Source organism: Plectropomus leopardus, chromosome 16 (genome assembly GCF_026936395.1).
Source record: "Plectropomus leopardus strain MGB_pleo_1.0 chromosome 16, ASM2693639v1, whole genome shotgun sequence".
Classification (NCBI taxonomy): Eukaryota; Metazoa; Chordata; class Actinopteri; order Perciformes; family Serranidae; genus Plectropomus; species Plectropomus leopardus.
In genome coordinates this window covers 32,744,519-32,760,194 of record NC_142191.1, presented here as the reverse complement: position 1 = coordinate 32,760,194, position 15,676 = coordinate 32,744,519, and the positions used below count along the sequence as shown (strand labels likewise).

Here is a 15,676-nt window from a genome sequence, read left to right as displayed (position 1 = left end):
AAAATGTTCTTGGATTTGGGTCAAGTAAGCAAATGGAAGACTTTAGCTGCTGTATCACTTCTTCAAGATCAGAAGAGCTAATAGGTGAAAATTAAGCATTATCTCCACAGTGCTCTAACGATGTAGAGGCAGAGACAGGCCAGGTCCATTATTTTGTGAAATTGTTTTTTTTTTTATTCTAACATCGGAAACCTTGTCTTAGAAGAAGTTGGCAAATTCAAGACATTTGGTTTGTGCTTATTGATGGTTCTGACTGCATTGCCATTCTGAGGGAGCCAGGTCATAATATATATACAGATATACAAATATATATACAGAAATGGTCCGAGATTGCAATGTCTAAAATGGATGCAAATGCAATATTTAAAACCTTTGAATTAACCAGCTCAAGGATGTGGCCTTTTTTGTGAGTGGGTCCTGTAATGTGGCAAGGCAAGGCAGCTTTATTTGTAAAGCACATTTCATATACAAGGCAATTCAAAGTGCTTTACAGAGTAATGAAATATAAAAACATGATAAAAGATACAGATTTACAATAAAAGAGAAAGAGATAAGATACACAAGTTGAAATCAATTACTTAATGGTTAAAAAAATGCAGACAAGTGCAAAGATAAAAAAGACTGATTTAAATGATTTAAAAATAAGTTGGTAGTCAGCAGGTGGAGCAGGCAGTGTGAAAAAGGAATTTAGCTTTGCCTTAAAAGTGATCAGAGTCTGGGCTCGTCGAACCTCATCTGGGAGGTTTTTTCCAGGTTTGTGCTGCATGATAAAAAAATGCTGCTTCACCATGTTTAGTTCTGACTCTTGGGACGCTCAGTAGGCCGGCCCCTGATGTTCTGAGGGTCCTTGAAGGTTTATATCACACAAGCATGTCAGAGATATATTTTGGCGCTGAGCCACAGATTGATTTGTAGACAAGCAACAAGCTTTTAAAATCAATTCTCTGGTAGCCAGTGTAAGGAACTGGAGTAATGTGGTCATATTTCCTAGTTTTTGTCAGGACTCTCACAGTAGCATTCTGATTAAACTGAAGTTGCCGACTAGTTTGTTTTGAAAGGCCTGCAAGCAGACCGTTGCAGTAATCTAACCTATTGAAAATAAAGGTGTGGGTGAGCCTTTCAAGGTGATGCTGTGACATTATTGCTCTGACTCTGGCAATGTTTTTTAAATGATAGTAGGCAGATAAATTTAATGATTTGATGTGACTGTGGAAATTTAAATCAGATTCCAGGATAACCCCAAGGTTTAATGCTTGACTCTGAGTTATGAGAGAGAGGGATTCAAGGTGAGAGCGGACACTCTGCCTTTCTTTCTTTTGCTCAAAGACAATGATGTCGGTCTTATCTCTATTGAGTTGGAGAAAATTTTGATGCATCCAATCATTTATTTGCTCAATACAGTGAGACGTTCTACAGGTTCATAATCACCTGGTGAAAGTGATATGTATATCTGTGTGTCATCTGCATAATTGTGGTAGGCTACTTTGTTATTTTGCATAACCTGGCCTAATGGAAGCATATAGAGATTAAACAAGAAGGGTCCCAAAATGGACCCCTGTGGGACCCCACATGTCATAGTCATCTTCTCTGACTTACAGTTTCCAATTGAGTAGTACTTCCTGTCAAGAAGATATGACTTTAACCATTTAAGGACAGTGCCGGAGAATCCGATCCAGTTTTCTGATCTTTCTAATAATATGGTGTGGTCCACTGTATCAAAGGCAGCACTTACATCCAGTAGCACTAAAATAGAGACTTTGTCGGAATCGGTGTTAAGGCAGATTATTACTTTTATGAGTGCAGTCTCAGTGCTGTAATGGGACCGAAAACCTGACTGATTGTTATTATAGCAATTGTTTAGTTTTAAAAAGTTGCTAAGTAGCTGGTGGACAACTTTTTCAATAGCTTTGCTGAAAAATGGCAAGTTTGAAATCGGCTGATAGTTGTTCAGTACAGTGGCATTGCCAGGCTTGATGACTGCAGTTTTCAAATCATTTGGAAAAGTGCCCGATTGGAGAGACAGATTAAATTATAAGAGTGAGTTGTTTTACCAGACTGCTCAGAACAGTTTTAAGGAAGTTAGTGGGTAAAACATCAAGGCAGCAGGTGGAGGACCTGAGACTTGAGATAATTTCTTCCAGTGATTTGTCACTGATGGCCTTAAATTGCTCCATACTTAGTAAGTTAACTTGGGAAGCCTGCAGTGATGGCACATTGTTCTTTGCCATTGAAGAGTTAAATGCAAGTCTGATGCTTTGAACTGCTTCTCTTGAACTGTTTCTGTTAATGATCTCAGAGAAAAATGACTGCCTTGCACTTCTCAAGGTCAAATTATTAATGCATAAGTTTTCTTTATAGATTTCAAAATGAACGTGAAGTTTTGACATACGCCATTTTCGTTCTGCTTTCCGGCACTCCTGGAAAAATTTGTGGGTGTTGTTTGGATGATGGTAGTGCCTGAAATCTGGCCATACTGGGGGTGAGTGGGATCATTTTAATCCCAGACTTTGCCAAGTCCTCCATGTGGCTTGTGAACCTGAGAAGTGAGACAGGGTAGGGAAAGGGTATCAAGGAAGCAGAGGAGAGTGAGGATACAGGTGGGAGGATCCGGGGCTGGGGTGGGGGTGGTGATGGGGTCCGAAGCAGGGGTGGGGGTGATGATGAGGTCCAGGGCTGGGGTGGAGGTGGGGTTGGGGATGAAGGAAAATCCACAGGGAAGGCAGGTGGAGCAGTGTCAGTGTTGTCATCCTGGGGCTGGCTCTCCCTCTGCAGGGGAGACTTTGGTTGATGGAGAGGAGGCCCAGTATGTTTTTGGTTCCTCAGACAATGCAGAAGATTGTCTGTCAGTTGCATCAGTCCATGTCCATTCAGGTAGGGACCCATACGATTGAAGAGCTCCACCCATTCTGGAAAGAGGTTAACGTTATCAATACGATAACTTCAACAAATTTCACGTTTCCTCTTGTGAATCTGATCGTTTTTAATTACCTGCTTCCCATTTGTAAAATTGCTCTCTGGCTCGCTCACAGTTAGTTCAGACAGTGGTTGATATTTGTTTCTTAGCTGTATGCCTGGCGATGCTGTTTTGGCTTAGCACCAAGTGTATGCCAGGCGGCAGTGATATCAGTCTGTTCGGGTCCTGTTCTAACAAGTTTTGGGAAAGACACTGTGTCATCCAGATTTAAAATATTTGAGGTAGACTTAGCTGTCTTACCATTGGATGTTATTGGGAGTGTCACATGTAGTCCCCATTGTAGGAAACCTCCTTGAATGTGTGAAAACAGAAAAAAATAGGAAAAAATAACAGCTAAGTAGAGAGCAAACAAGAAGAGCGTCTGCACTGTAGCGAAGCAGGAAGTGTACTTGACATATTGTGAGATTTCTAGTGAGTCCAACAGATCAGTAAGCTTTTTTTGTATCTACTATATTTGGGTTATAAGTGTGGATGTTGAAGTCACCTGAGATGACAATGCAGTCGAATTCAATTGAAACTTTAGATAGAAGCTCACCTAAGTCCTCTAAGAAGCCATGTTTAAGTTTAGGGGAGTCATATAGTGTAAGTAGTAATGTAGGGCAAACAGATTTACAGACAACAGCAACATATTCAAGGGAAGAGAAAGTGCCAAAAGAAACACTTTTCAAATTTAGATAGTCAGCATAGAGAATGGCAACAGGACACCATGTTTTACCATCACTTGTTTTATACACCAATTTCTTTTAAATGTTGAGCAACTGATAAGGCCATCTTAGTCTCTTTTGTCATGCAAGCCAGAATTTAATATTATCTTCTTATTAGTGTTTTATGTTGTCTCCTATCTACCTGATCTTTTTGTCTGGAAATTGTTCATCCATTGCTTTGCTCATGTCTTTCTTCTCTTTTAAACAGGATTCAGTGTGGATATGTCAGTGGAGTTAGACAAGGAATACACAGCAGAGTTGAATAATGCATCAAGTCCAATGTTCAAGGCTCTTGAACAAAGGATTAATTTATTGGTAAGTGCACTGATAATACTGTATCAAGTTTGAGGTTGTACTTTCAGTTCTCCATGTTTCAGTGTTGATATTATTAACCATTTCTGCCCCATAGTTAAATGAGCAGTATAAAGAAATGACAGGATTTATCAGTGCTTCTGTGAGCAGATTCAGGTAAGATAATTCTGGCATTAAAAACATTTGAAGGCAGCAATGTGTACATGTTTTACACCAATTGGCTTTTGTTTGTTCTGACAGAGAAGGAAGCGTAATCACAGACTTTGTTGTTGAGACAACACAAGTTGATGCAGATGAAGTGGTCCAAGCAAATCTGAACGTCCAGGAATCACTGCAGCTTATTGCCACTGTCATTAGCCCCATTACTGCATCATACACCAGTAAGTTCAAGCAAGACAAGGTCAAAACCCTGTGTATGACTGGACCATGCATAAAAGACTTTTCATTGTGGCAGCACATGTGAGGGGGTATAACTCCTTAGATACCTATAACTATGTCTTAAACAGCCATGTACAGGACTTGAAATACCACAATTTAATGAATGAGTTTTGTGTCGTATGGTGGGAAGTTTTGTCCAGCTAACAGCAAGAACAGAGGACAGATACAGGTATCAAAAATGCTCGCGTGTGCAGCGCACCTCTCATATCAGGAAAGGTCAATAGAATTTCCTGTTGTAGGGATGAATCACTTTATGTGTGTGTGGGGGTTATTATGTCCACCTAATCAAAAAATTGGGGAGGTATCAAGAGGACTACTGGATTTCTCTCTAACGCTCTGTAAGTTTTTAGCACATGAGCTGACGTTAGCTTTGCTGGCAAAACAAAATGGAGGAAATCGCCTCTGTCAAGTCTTTGTCTTATGGCATTTAAACACAGATGTATTTGATTTCAATGACAGGCAGTGGTGGCTGGTATGCAATAAAATTCTGATTTTGAGTCCATATTCCCTCTAATCTGACGTCCAAGATGACCTTTTAAGACTCCTATGTAGCCTACAAACCTGTGGTGATGATTCATGTTTACCTCCTCCTTTGTTTTGCCCCCAGCTGTTATTGTGATGTCACTGTGACATTGGCCCTAAAAGTGTCTATGGAGTAATTATTTACATTTTGTTTAACTTGGCTCAATTCCAGACTGCTCTCTTTGACTTTCTCCAAAGGTCCAAATCCATTTACCTCACCAAGCCTCACTTATACTGGAAACAGCATGGAGCTGACATGTGGGCCTCCTCCTCCAAACATCAATGTGGGAGATGTTAGTGGATCTGTGTGGAAATTTAAAGGGAGGGAAATTAAAGAGAATGGAAGATTTGAAGTAACTACTTCTAGCCTGATTTCTACCATTACAGTAAAGAATGTCATCCTTGCTGATATGGGTAAGTCAGAGACTGCTGAATTTGTTAACTAATAAGATATCAGTAACCATTAAATCACTATACAAACTGAACAGCTATCCAGGTATACCCCATTTAAAGATGAGTTCTATATACCCTGATACTGTGAAATGAGATCAGATTTATTATTATAAAAATGAATTTTTCTGCCTGCATATTATATCGTATCGAATCGTATCATATCATATCATATGTCAATTCAATTCAATTCAATTTTTTTTTTTATTCAGACTTGAAAATTATTGAGGGATAGCCCTCATTTACAATGATGTCAAGCAGAAAAAAAATAATGACATACAAGAATAACAAAAAAAAAAGATAAAATAGACATACAATCAATCAGTAATGTTAAAAATGTTCAAAATCAGTTAAAACAGGTGCAATCAGAAGTAAAAAGCTTTACAATTAAAGATCTAAAATGACCATAAGAAACCAGTTAATGGATTTTTAAAAATGCATTGTAGTGAGTTCCAAGCGAATAGTGCAAAGAAGCAGAAAGCAGATCTTTCAAGCTCAGAATGAGCTCTGGGCACCTGGAGTGTAAGCCAGTCATTAGACCGCATGTCCTGTGCTCCGGAGGACCAGACTAACATGGAGGAAATATAAGATGGTAGCATCCCCGTAAGTGCTTTGTAGATGAATTAGTGCAGTGATGAGTGTTATAGGGATCAAAAAGAGTAAAAAAAAATAAATCAGTGGGAATGAAAATAAGAAAACTCTTTTTTGTATATCATCTCTTGCATGAGGCCCAATATCACTCTAATTGCATCACACATTGAATGTTGGACTGAAGGCAGAAACACATACATAAATATTGTCAGTGCATCACTATCAAAATATTCAGTCACAGCTGTAGTGAAATACTGCCACGTCAGCCATTAGTATTTTACAGGATACCAGTGAGGTCATTAATAATTCTTTCTCTCAATCACAGGACAGTATGAATGTACTTTGACGGGTGGGGTCATAAATTTCAACCAAAAAGGAGATGTAAAAGGAATCCAAGCAGCTCCCGTTGTACGACTACGGAGCAGAGTAAATGTTAAATGCGACGGGACAGAGGGACAGAGACAGCCGCTTCAGTGCTGCGTACAGTCCCCCTATACGGTCAAGTGGTTTTTAGGCTCAGCTGATTCATCCTTAGGTAAGTGACGTTGAATACTCCTCAGTCTGACCACACTGAAGAGCTGGACACAGCTAACAACACTGTTTAATGTTCACAGATTCCACGGTCACTACTAACGATGGAGAAACATACTGCATAACGCATGACTATGAGCTGCAGATCTGCGAATCGCAGTCAATACAGTTTACTTGTAAAGTAGATGATCCAGAAGGCTACAGCATGACAACAACAATGAAAATTTTCATAGACGGTAAGAGCAATCTTTGAATTGTGTTCTTTTTCTGTTTGTACCATCTGTTTGCGTAAAACTAACTGATATACTGTATAACACTTACAGATTTTACATGTGAAGATCCTCAATATGGGGCTGGACAAGTGGGCGACATATCAAGCATAGGATGTGACAAAGATCACGAGGGCAGCAAGACAGCGATCTGTCTGGAAACAGGAGAGTGGAAATTTTTGGAGGACACATGCATCGTAACGCAAATCAAGGAATTACTAATTGATTCAGAGGTAGGTGATCTGCTGGGGATAACAAATCATCCCAAGTAGTATACTCAACTTCTCATTATGAAGTCATCAAATACTGCTACTTTTACTCAGCTCTGATTGTCAAGCTTTTCTTATCATACATCTGTAACTAACATTGTGTTTTGGTTAGGCACCTATTCAAAGTTTAAAAGTTTGGGTTTGTAGGGGCGTAGAACATTATGATGGAAGTATATGATGGCCATTCCCGTGTTTATTTATTTCTCATATGTTGTTGCATCAATTTTTGAGTTGATACCATTTGTGAGGGAAGGACCGCCACTCTGCAACAGGACTTTGTACAGTGTTTTTGTAGTTCAACAATTCCATCAGAGGGATTTGTCTTCTATTCTATCACAACGCATCAATTACTATATTACAAGTCACAGACTCCCAGTTAAACTTATTTATATTACATCAATAATTTAAGTTTGTCAGCCTATTAGTTTTGAACCAGGACCCTCAGTATTTGGATATAAAACCTTGTGAAACATAAGGTGTGCCAGATTAAGCAGGCTACATGTTTATGTTATTTTACATAAAATTAAATTAGTACGGTAACGTGTATACCCAGTATCGAGTGCCCTGGGAATTAAATTTTTCTGTGGGCTGATGCCAATGGTTCCAAAAAGCTGTTTTTTAACATTTGATTTTGGACAATGGCAGATAATAAGCTGGGTGACAAAGCTTCACAGGGGGATATTTACTAAGGTATTTTATGTCATAGAACAAAATGTGAAAGTCTCTTCCACAGACCTTATTTCAGGTTTCACTTGCCTGATAACAATGTACTAACACGGTATCAGCAGGCAGTCGACAACCTGGCCCAAGCCTTTGAGAACAACTCTCCTGAGCTTAACAGTCTGTTAAGCAGGTGGAGGTTTTTAGATATCTGGGAACAGAGATGGACACCAGCCTGTCCTTTTCACATCATGCTGACTCTGTGTATAAAAAAGCACAACAGCACCTCCACCTGCTGAGAAAACTGAGAACATTTAATGTCAGCAGAGACATTTTAACCCTGGTTTACATTTCAGTCATTGAATCCATCCTCACTTTAAACATTTGATCCTGGTACAGCTCCCTCTCCCCTAAACACAAAACTAAACTGCCGTATCGCTAATCAGGCCAGCAAAATCATTGGTTCACCACAAACTCCTCTCTCTGAACTGTATAACCGCTCTCTGATCAGGAAAGCCACCCTGATCACAGAGTACCCCTCTCACCCCCTCCATCACTCCTTCCATTTACTGCCATCACGTAGACGCTACAAAGTCTCACTGGCCCGCAAAAACATCTACAAAAAAATCTTTTATTCCCTCTGCAATAACAACCCTGAGTTTGAATGTGCCTTAAGTGTGTTAATAATGTGTTGTATTTATTGTTGGAGCCTTGTCAAAGGAGAATTTCTGTCACTGATTGGGACAGACAATAACATTTATCTTTATCTTTTATCTTTATCTTTCCAACCATTCAGAAAACCCATTTAGACTTTGAAACCAGAGAACCAGAGATGCTGAAATGATAGCTAATTTGTGGGTTTATGACTCATTCCTGGGTATTTTCTTAAAGGACCTACAGAACTGGAACATTCCTGCCAACAGCAAATTTGTTTAGCCTGCCATGCACTGTTGTGGCTTAAAGGGGCACAGCTATTGTCTGTACCAGTTTCTGGCGGGCAGAAAGAAATATCTCTGCATTTGTCCAAGAACACTTTGAAATCTCAAACTGGTAACATACTTTTCATGTATTGTTAATGTTTTATTGTTTTAGGATTTGGTTGTGGAGGAAGTACCAGTCTTTGTGGTGACTCTAAGTACCGCTGTCAAAGACAAGCAAACAGAAGTTGCAAATTCATCTGCAACCATATCGGCTATTGTTGATATCGTACAAAATATTGCAACTGTTTCCGCCGATGAAGTCACTCAACCTGTCATTGAGGTAGGTTAAAGCTTCACTTTTGTAGCCTTTCAGTAAAGGTTATGTGTGTTATGTCAACAAATTTATTTTTTGACTTTTTGATTAGGTTGTTTCATTACAATGAAATGTCTCTTTGTCTGCAGAATGTGCTTGAAACAGTTAATGCCATCATTGGTGATGATTCAAGAGAGTCCTGGGAAGTTCTTAATTCCAATGAAACTCGCAATGCAAGCTCAGAATTACTGGCTTCACTGGAGTCCCTCTCCGAAGGGCTGGTTGGGGACTTTGTGTTTGCAACTGAACGGATCCTTCTCAACAGAACCACATTCAACAACTCCTTCAGGGCAGATCTGAACAACAGCATCATCATTGACATTCCAAATACCAACCTTTTCAATGTCTCTATCACCACCATCATCCTTTCCACCTTTTATAATGTTATGCCAGCACGGAATTCCAGCTTTGATATCAGCCTCTTCAACGCCACAAGCAATGACACCGTCAGCGATAATGCCATCAATGCTGCTGTGGTGCTAGTCCAGATAAATGGAACAATTGAGAATGTTACTTTAAGCTACAACAAGATAAACCAGTCTTTGTCACTGCACCCACAGTGTGTCTTCTGGAACTTCACAATCTTTGATAATCTGGGTGCTTGGGATGATGAGGGTTGTTCGTTTGTTTCCGACATAAACAACACAGTAACCTGCAGCTGCAACCATCTCACCTCTTTCTCAGTACTGATGGCAACAGACATCCCTGCAGAACTGAAAATAGCCTTGGATATAATCACTTATGTAGGAGTTGGGATATCTCTGGCAAGTTTAGTAATATGTCTCATTATTGAAGGATACGTTTGGAAAGCCATTACCAGAAACAGCACTGCCTTTATGCGCCATGTTTCCATCATTAACACTGCCCTGTCCCTGCTGATAGCAGACATCTGTTTCATCATCGGCGCCTCTATTGCTGATAACCCTGCGGAAAACCCAGGAGAGGATTTCGGAGTTCCAGTTGGACCATGCAGCACAGCAACATTTTTTATGCACTTTTTCTACCTTGCACTGTTCTTTTGGATGCTTGTGTCAGGCCTTCTGCTCTTTTACCGAACAGTCATGATCTTCTCCCACATGTCCAAGTCAGTCATGTTGGCAATTGGCTTTTTATTAGGCTATGGATGCCCTCTGATTATAGCTGTTGTTACTGTTGCTGTCACTGCACCACAAAATGGATACATCAGGAAGGACCAGGCTTGTTGGCTCAACTGGGTTGAGACAAAGGCCCTGCTGGCTATGGTGATACCTGCGTTAACTATAGTTTTCATCAACATTATAATTGTAATTGTGGTCTTGTTCAAAATGCTGAGAAGAGGTGTGGGAGACACTGCCCAAACAGATGAAAAGCACACCATGGTGGTCATCTTTAGGTGTGTGGTCATTTTGACTCCTTTATTTGGACTGACCTGGTCTTTGGGAGTTGGAACCATGATATCACCAACAGATGGGGGAATCCACATTGCATTTGCATTCTTCAATTCACTACAGGTATTTGCATCCACTGAAAGGTGGTTGCTAACATGGCATGTAACAAAACTCTTCGTGCCATTTCCTTCAGTGATAAAGAAATGTTCATGTCATCTTTTTTTCCTCAGGGTTTCTTCATTTTAGTGTTTGGGACACTATTTGATTCAAAGGTATGTTGACTTCGAATAAATAGTTTGCCATTTTGGGCCATACACCTCTTTGCTTTTGGGAGAGCTATAAAAAGCTAGAAAGGACTCTAAGTTTTGGTGCAGGAAGTATTCAAATCTCTTATTTAAAATAAAAATATCGATACCATAGTGGTAAAACTACACTACTGCAACTTAATAACCCAACACGTTCTTACTCTGATCTTGTCACATGGTGTTGCTCTGTTAGGACCTTCCGTGTCTACCTATGACATTTAAAATATCCTTCTGTATCAGCTGTAACTGTGATGTCAACTTGTGGTGGGATGAAGCAACATTATCCTTATGTCTACTCAACAGTTGCTGACTGTCAAAATGGGCAGGATTAGGCAACAGAGTCAGAGATGGTTAGGTTTAGGTAAAAGAGGCACATGGTAAGGTGCACAAAAAACCACACTCTCATCCACATTGGGCGTAAATTCTGGACTCCCGCTCAAAGGTCAATTGATTGTGGGACCCATCCACCTCCTCTCCTGCCTGCCCCATCAGTGCACTTGCCCAGCAGGTGCCCAGTTTCATCTGTGCATTACATGTGGATGTGCCTGGTGCCTTCCAGCTGACCGGTTGTTCACGTTCTCATCTGACGTCATCCAGCCGCATTCCAGTTGTATATGGAAGGTGGCTCTTGCACTGACAGAGTGACGCTATGTGACAAGTTTCGAGTGAGAACGGGTTGAATAACCTGCTTATGAAATTCTTCCTTAAGTGAAAGTAGCTACAAAAGTGCTATCAAAATGTGCCAAAAGTGTCGAAATTAGAAATTTTTCTCAGGGAGCAAAAGGGCTTATATCATTGTTATATTATTGCATATTTTAAACCATAGTTATCATTATGCATTAATGAGCAGGTTTTTACTGTTGTAGTTGGCTGAGTTCAAAGACATTTCACCGCTTTACTAGCAATTAGGGGTGCAACAGTTTTGCAAACATGGTTTGGTTTGATACTACATATGGTGGATTCATGGCACGATTCAGCTTTTGATATGCAGAAATGCCAGCAAATTAATGCTTGCACCATAAGGAATGATCTCTTTTTTTTACTTTGAGAAACGATGGAGCTATGCATAAGTGACCCATTATCTGAGGTGTTTTCCTCGTGGCACATGAAATAAAAACAGCACCTTAATATAAAATAAATTCTAGTTAAACAAATGTAAACAATGGTAACAGTTCTGCTTCTGAATGAAACTCTGAAATTAGTTTTTTTTCTATTTCAAATGCATTTAAAACTAATGTTAGAATTTGGGCACAATAATTTAGAAGCTTACTGCTCCGTGTGTCTGTTCTGGGTTACTGTGGAAACATGGCGATCTCTGTAGACGAGAATCTGCTTCCTTATTTCCCAAGATGTCAAACTTTACTTAACAATCCAAAGTAGTTTAATACTATTGATTCTGACATTGACATGAATTTGTTTGCGTCTTTAGATCCGTTCAATCCTCTCAAGAAGATTACCTTCAACAAGCACAGGCTCTGGCTCTCATCCAACAAGGGTAAGCATTTTAGACTTATTCTCAATAGACTTATTCTCAAACGAGTGCATAAACCTTTGTTTATAATGTATCAACACAAAGTTGAATCCACAGACCTGATAAATGCAGTCACTTGCTTGCTTACACATATATTTTTTTTCTACTATAGAGTACAACTGGTGGCAGGTCTTCTATTAGCGGACTCAGCTGGATAAGTCGACTTCGTGGAAGAAGATGTAAGTTGTTTTATATTTAGCAATTTTTATCTTAGTTTACTTAAATAAGCTGTCTTATTAACAGTTTGTTTCTTTCAGATATCTACCGTGTGTCAGAAGCTGCGAACTCAAGAAGCACTGGTCCATCTGAGTCATTCAGCAATATCTGAATCACCTCAAACTGCAGAGATCATATTAATGTTCTCGTTCAAAAGGTCTGCAAGTTATTGTAAAATTTATCTGTGCATAATCATAAAGTTAAAAGCATGAACTTCACTGGGATGATATTGTAAAAGCTAGTGCAATAAGAATGGTTTGTTTTAATGTCGAAAGAAAATGGTATACTTCCAAACAGCGTTAGAGGATGTTTGCATGGTACTGCTCCTGTTTCCGTTTCTGTGATATGATTTGAAATGTATAGTTCAGTGACAGAACATTATAAACGAAACTGTGAAATAGTAATTTTTAAAACAGTTGCACTATGGTATGCTATGCTGCTAATTCTGAAGTGTGAAGTTTCAACATGTTCTCATCCCAAGTCCCACTCTGCGTTTACAAATTACGCTCTAGGTAACCCTCTTGTGCCTGCTTTTAATATTCCGGGATGCTGCTACCATGATGTCCACACTAGCACATGATGGGATTATGCTACATGTGTTTATGTTTAGGCAACAAAAGGACATGGCAACCAATGCTGGACGTCAACAAATGCACATACTGGCAAAAAAAAAAAACACACCGATGGGAAGCAAGAAACAGACTCCCGCATGAAAGCCTGGGGTTTGATGGACCTGGCGTTGTCCGGTTGTGTTCTTACGGGACTTTGTCCAGTGGCTTTTCATACGGATGCGAAAATTGGCTTTTTGTGATGAGATCTTGTGCCAAAAGCATTGTCAAAGCCGCTCTATTTTATGAGTTCAAAATGAGAAGGGGCTGGTAGTTTAGTGCTGCTTGCTGTGGTAAAGCCTGAAATTCAAAAAGCCAAAGGCAAAAAGAGTTTAAAAAGCAACTTTTAATCTATTAATGACTCAAAAGTACATCCAGATAAACAGAAAGGACTCATGAATCAATGTGTATGTAATAAATTATGTTTATTAGACTCGACCTCGACTCGATCTAAAGACTGACCTTACCGTTATCTACAGCATCTTCTTCCTCTTAAGTGATTAGAGAATCATGTTTACCTGTTTGAGAAGTCAAGATTAAATAATTAAGTATAACTATTGAAGGCTATTTACCTTACTTCAATGACTAAAAGTTTAAAGAACTAATAATGCCATTAAATGGATTAAACTGTTCACTGGACCAAAAAACGTGCTTGTCAAGATGAACATTGCTGTTAAATCATATGTATGGTTCACTAAGTTTGAATGTACAGTAGATTTATTTTTTTAAACTGTTTATTTTTTAAATAATTAATAAAAGAGCTTTACAAGGTCAGAGAGTGTATTTTTCTCTCAAGATAACACACCATTACTTTCCCACTATGTCTACTTCAATCAGGGGAGACCAGGGGGATAAAATAAAGATGATACGGACAAACACATCTTATCCCATATCATCACGTTGCCACTTTGCAGTGGACTTTTTATGTCTAAGTCTCGAGGTGTCCTTCTGCGTCTGCTGGTTTCGTTCCAGGATTGCTTGACCGTAAACAGAAGCACATGGTGGAACAACCTATACTATACTTATAGACCACGAGTACATGGCAACCAACACTGGAATGTCAACAAGCGCACATGCTGGCAGTGATGGTTTGGATCGGGCAATAAGGGCACGGATGCTTTGGGGGAGATTAGATTTGGGGGAAGGAGGCACAAAATAATACATATTTTTGATAGGCAAGGACACCATCCATAGCTCATAAAGGCAAGCGATCATTATTTTCAAAAATAAGTTAATAAAATAAAATATCTTGACAAAATCATTGTTGTAAAAAATAGGTATAAAATTATAATAAAATCATAAGTGCAAACAGGGTGTACGTGTCACCATAAAATCAGACCAAATAAACCAGACTTGGAGGCAGAAGGGGTGTCAATGTTTGGAATGTCACGGTTAGTTGTAAAAAAAAAAACAAAAGCAGCACACTTAAACGGTAGGTGAACACCGGATACGCATGAACGTCGATTTTCTGTTGTTGCATGATGGCAGTCACCTGTTCTCACTTTTCTTCATGGTTGTCCTGTGTCCTTAGTTTTCCCTGTCTTTGGCTGCCGTTGAAAGTTCAAATAACTTCCTATCCTAACTAGTTTTCCTTAAACGTGACAAGGTCAAGGAAAGATGTGAAGGAGAATTCATAAGAACTTAGGAAGAGACGATTGTGGTGTTTACAGAATCCGACTGCACTTCTCCTTGGCTCTGTGATGATGCAATGGTGAATGTTAATGATGTGGGTCTGCTGTGATGAAACTACTGTAAGCTGTGATGAAACTACTGTCCCCCAACCACTTCATTTGTTTAATGCTAAAATAAACCAAAAGGGGAGTTGTACATGAAAATCTCATAAAAATTAACGCATCTCCTGTCAAACAGCATCATAACAGGAGAATTAATGCGTACTCTTGAACGTTAGATCCCTATCAACCAAGGCTCATTTAGTCACTGATTTAATATTGGATAACCATATTGATTTATTATGCCTCACTGAGACCTGGCTTTATCTTGGTGAGTATGTTAGCCTGAATGAATCCACTCCTCCTGGTCATATAAATAGTCACATTGCACGGGACACTGGCCGAGGAGGGGGAGTCGCTGCTATTTTTGATTCAAGCTTAGCAATCTACACTAAGACCAAGCTAAACTATAGTTCATTTGAAAGCCTTTTTCTTAGTCTTTCTCACCCATCCTGGAAAACTCTACAGCCAATTCTATTTGTCATAGTGTACCGCGCCCCCGGCCCATACTCTGAATTTCTATCTGAAATTCTCTGAGCTTATATCAAGTTTAGTGCTCAAATCAGACAAAATTATTATCGTAGGGGATTTTAACATTCACATGGATGTTAATAGTGATAGCCTTAGTTCTGCTTTCTCCACGCTTTTGGATTCAATAGGCTTCAGTCAGTGTGTACATAAACCCGCCCACCGCTAATATCACACACTTGATCTTGTCCTTGACACGGTATCTATATTGCAGATTTATCAGTCTTTCCTGAGATTCCTGCTCTGTCAGACCATTATTTAATAACTTTTAATTTTTTATTACTTGACTACAAGCCTCTCAGTAAGAGTTACTATTCTAGATGTCTATCTGATTCAACAGTGGTTAAATTTAAGAAACTAATTCCTTCTGCTTTGACA

General features: G+C 39.3%; 1 protein-coding gene across 3 annotated transcripts in view; it reads left to right on the top strand.

Moving 5' to 3' along the window:
* LOC121955120 (adhesion G protein-coupled receptor F3-like) overlaps positions 1-13,814 on the top strand; it is a 51,993-nt gene extending 38,179 nt beyond the window's left edge. For all 3 annotated transcript variants that reach the window (XM_088089571.1, XM_088089572.1, XM_088089570.1), the window contains 13 exons: positions 3,887-3,993; positions 4,088-4,146; positions 4,231-4,370; positions 5,149-5,364; positions 6,317-6,526; positions 6,606-6,758; positions 6,846-7,024; positions 8,813-8,980; positions 9,103-10,503; positions 10,611-10,652; positions 12,115-12,180; positions 12,329-12,395; positions 12,474-13,814. In XM_088089571.1, coding sequence (XP_087945697.1) covers positions 3,887-3,993; positions 4,088-4,146; positions 4,231-4,370; positions 5,149-5,364; positions 6,317-6,526; positions 6,606-6,758; positions 6,846-7,024; positions 8,813-8,980; positions 9,103-10,503; positions 10,611-10,652; positions 12,115-12,180; positions 12,329-12,395; positions 12,474-12,544 — 2,879 coding nt within the window. In that variant the 3' untranslated portion in view covers positions 12,545-13,814. The remainder of the gene's footprint in view (positions 1-3,886; positions 3,994-4,087; positions 4,147-4,230; positions 4,371-5,148; positions 5,365-6,316; positions 6,527-6,605; positions 6,759-6,845; positions 7,025-8,812; positions 8,981-9,102; positions 10,504-10,610; positions 10,653-12,114; positions 12,181-12,328; positions 12,396-12,473) is intronic.
* Positions 13,815-15,676: the final 1,862 nt, after the last annotated feature.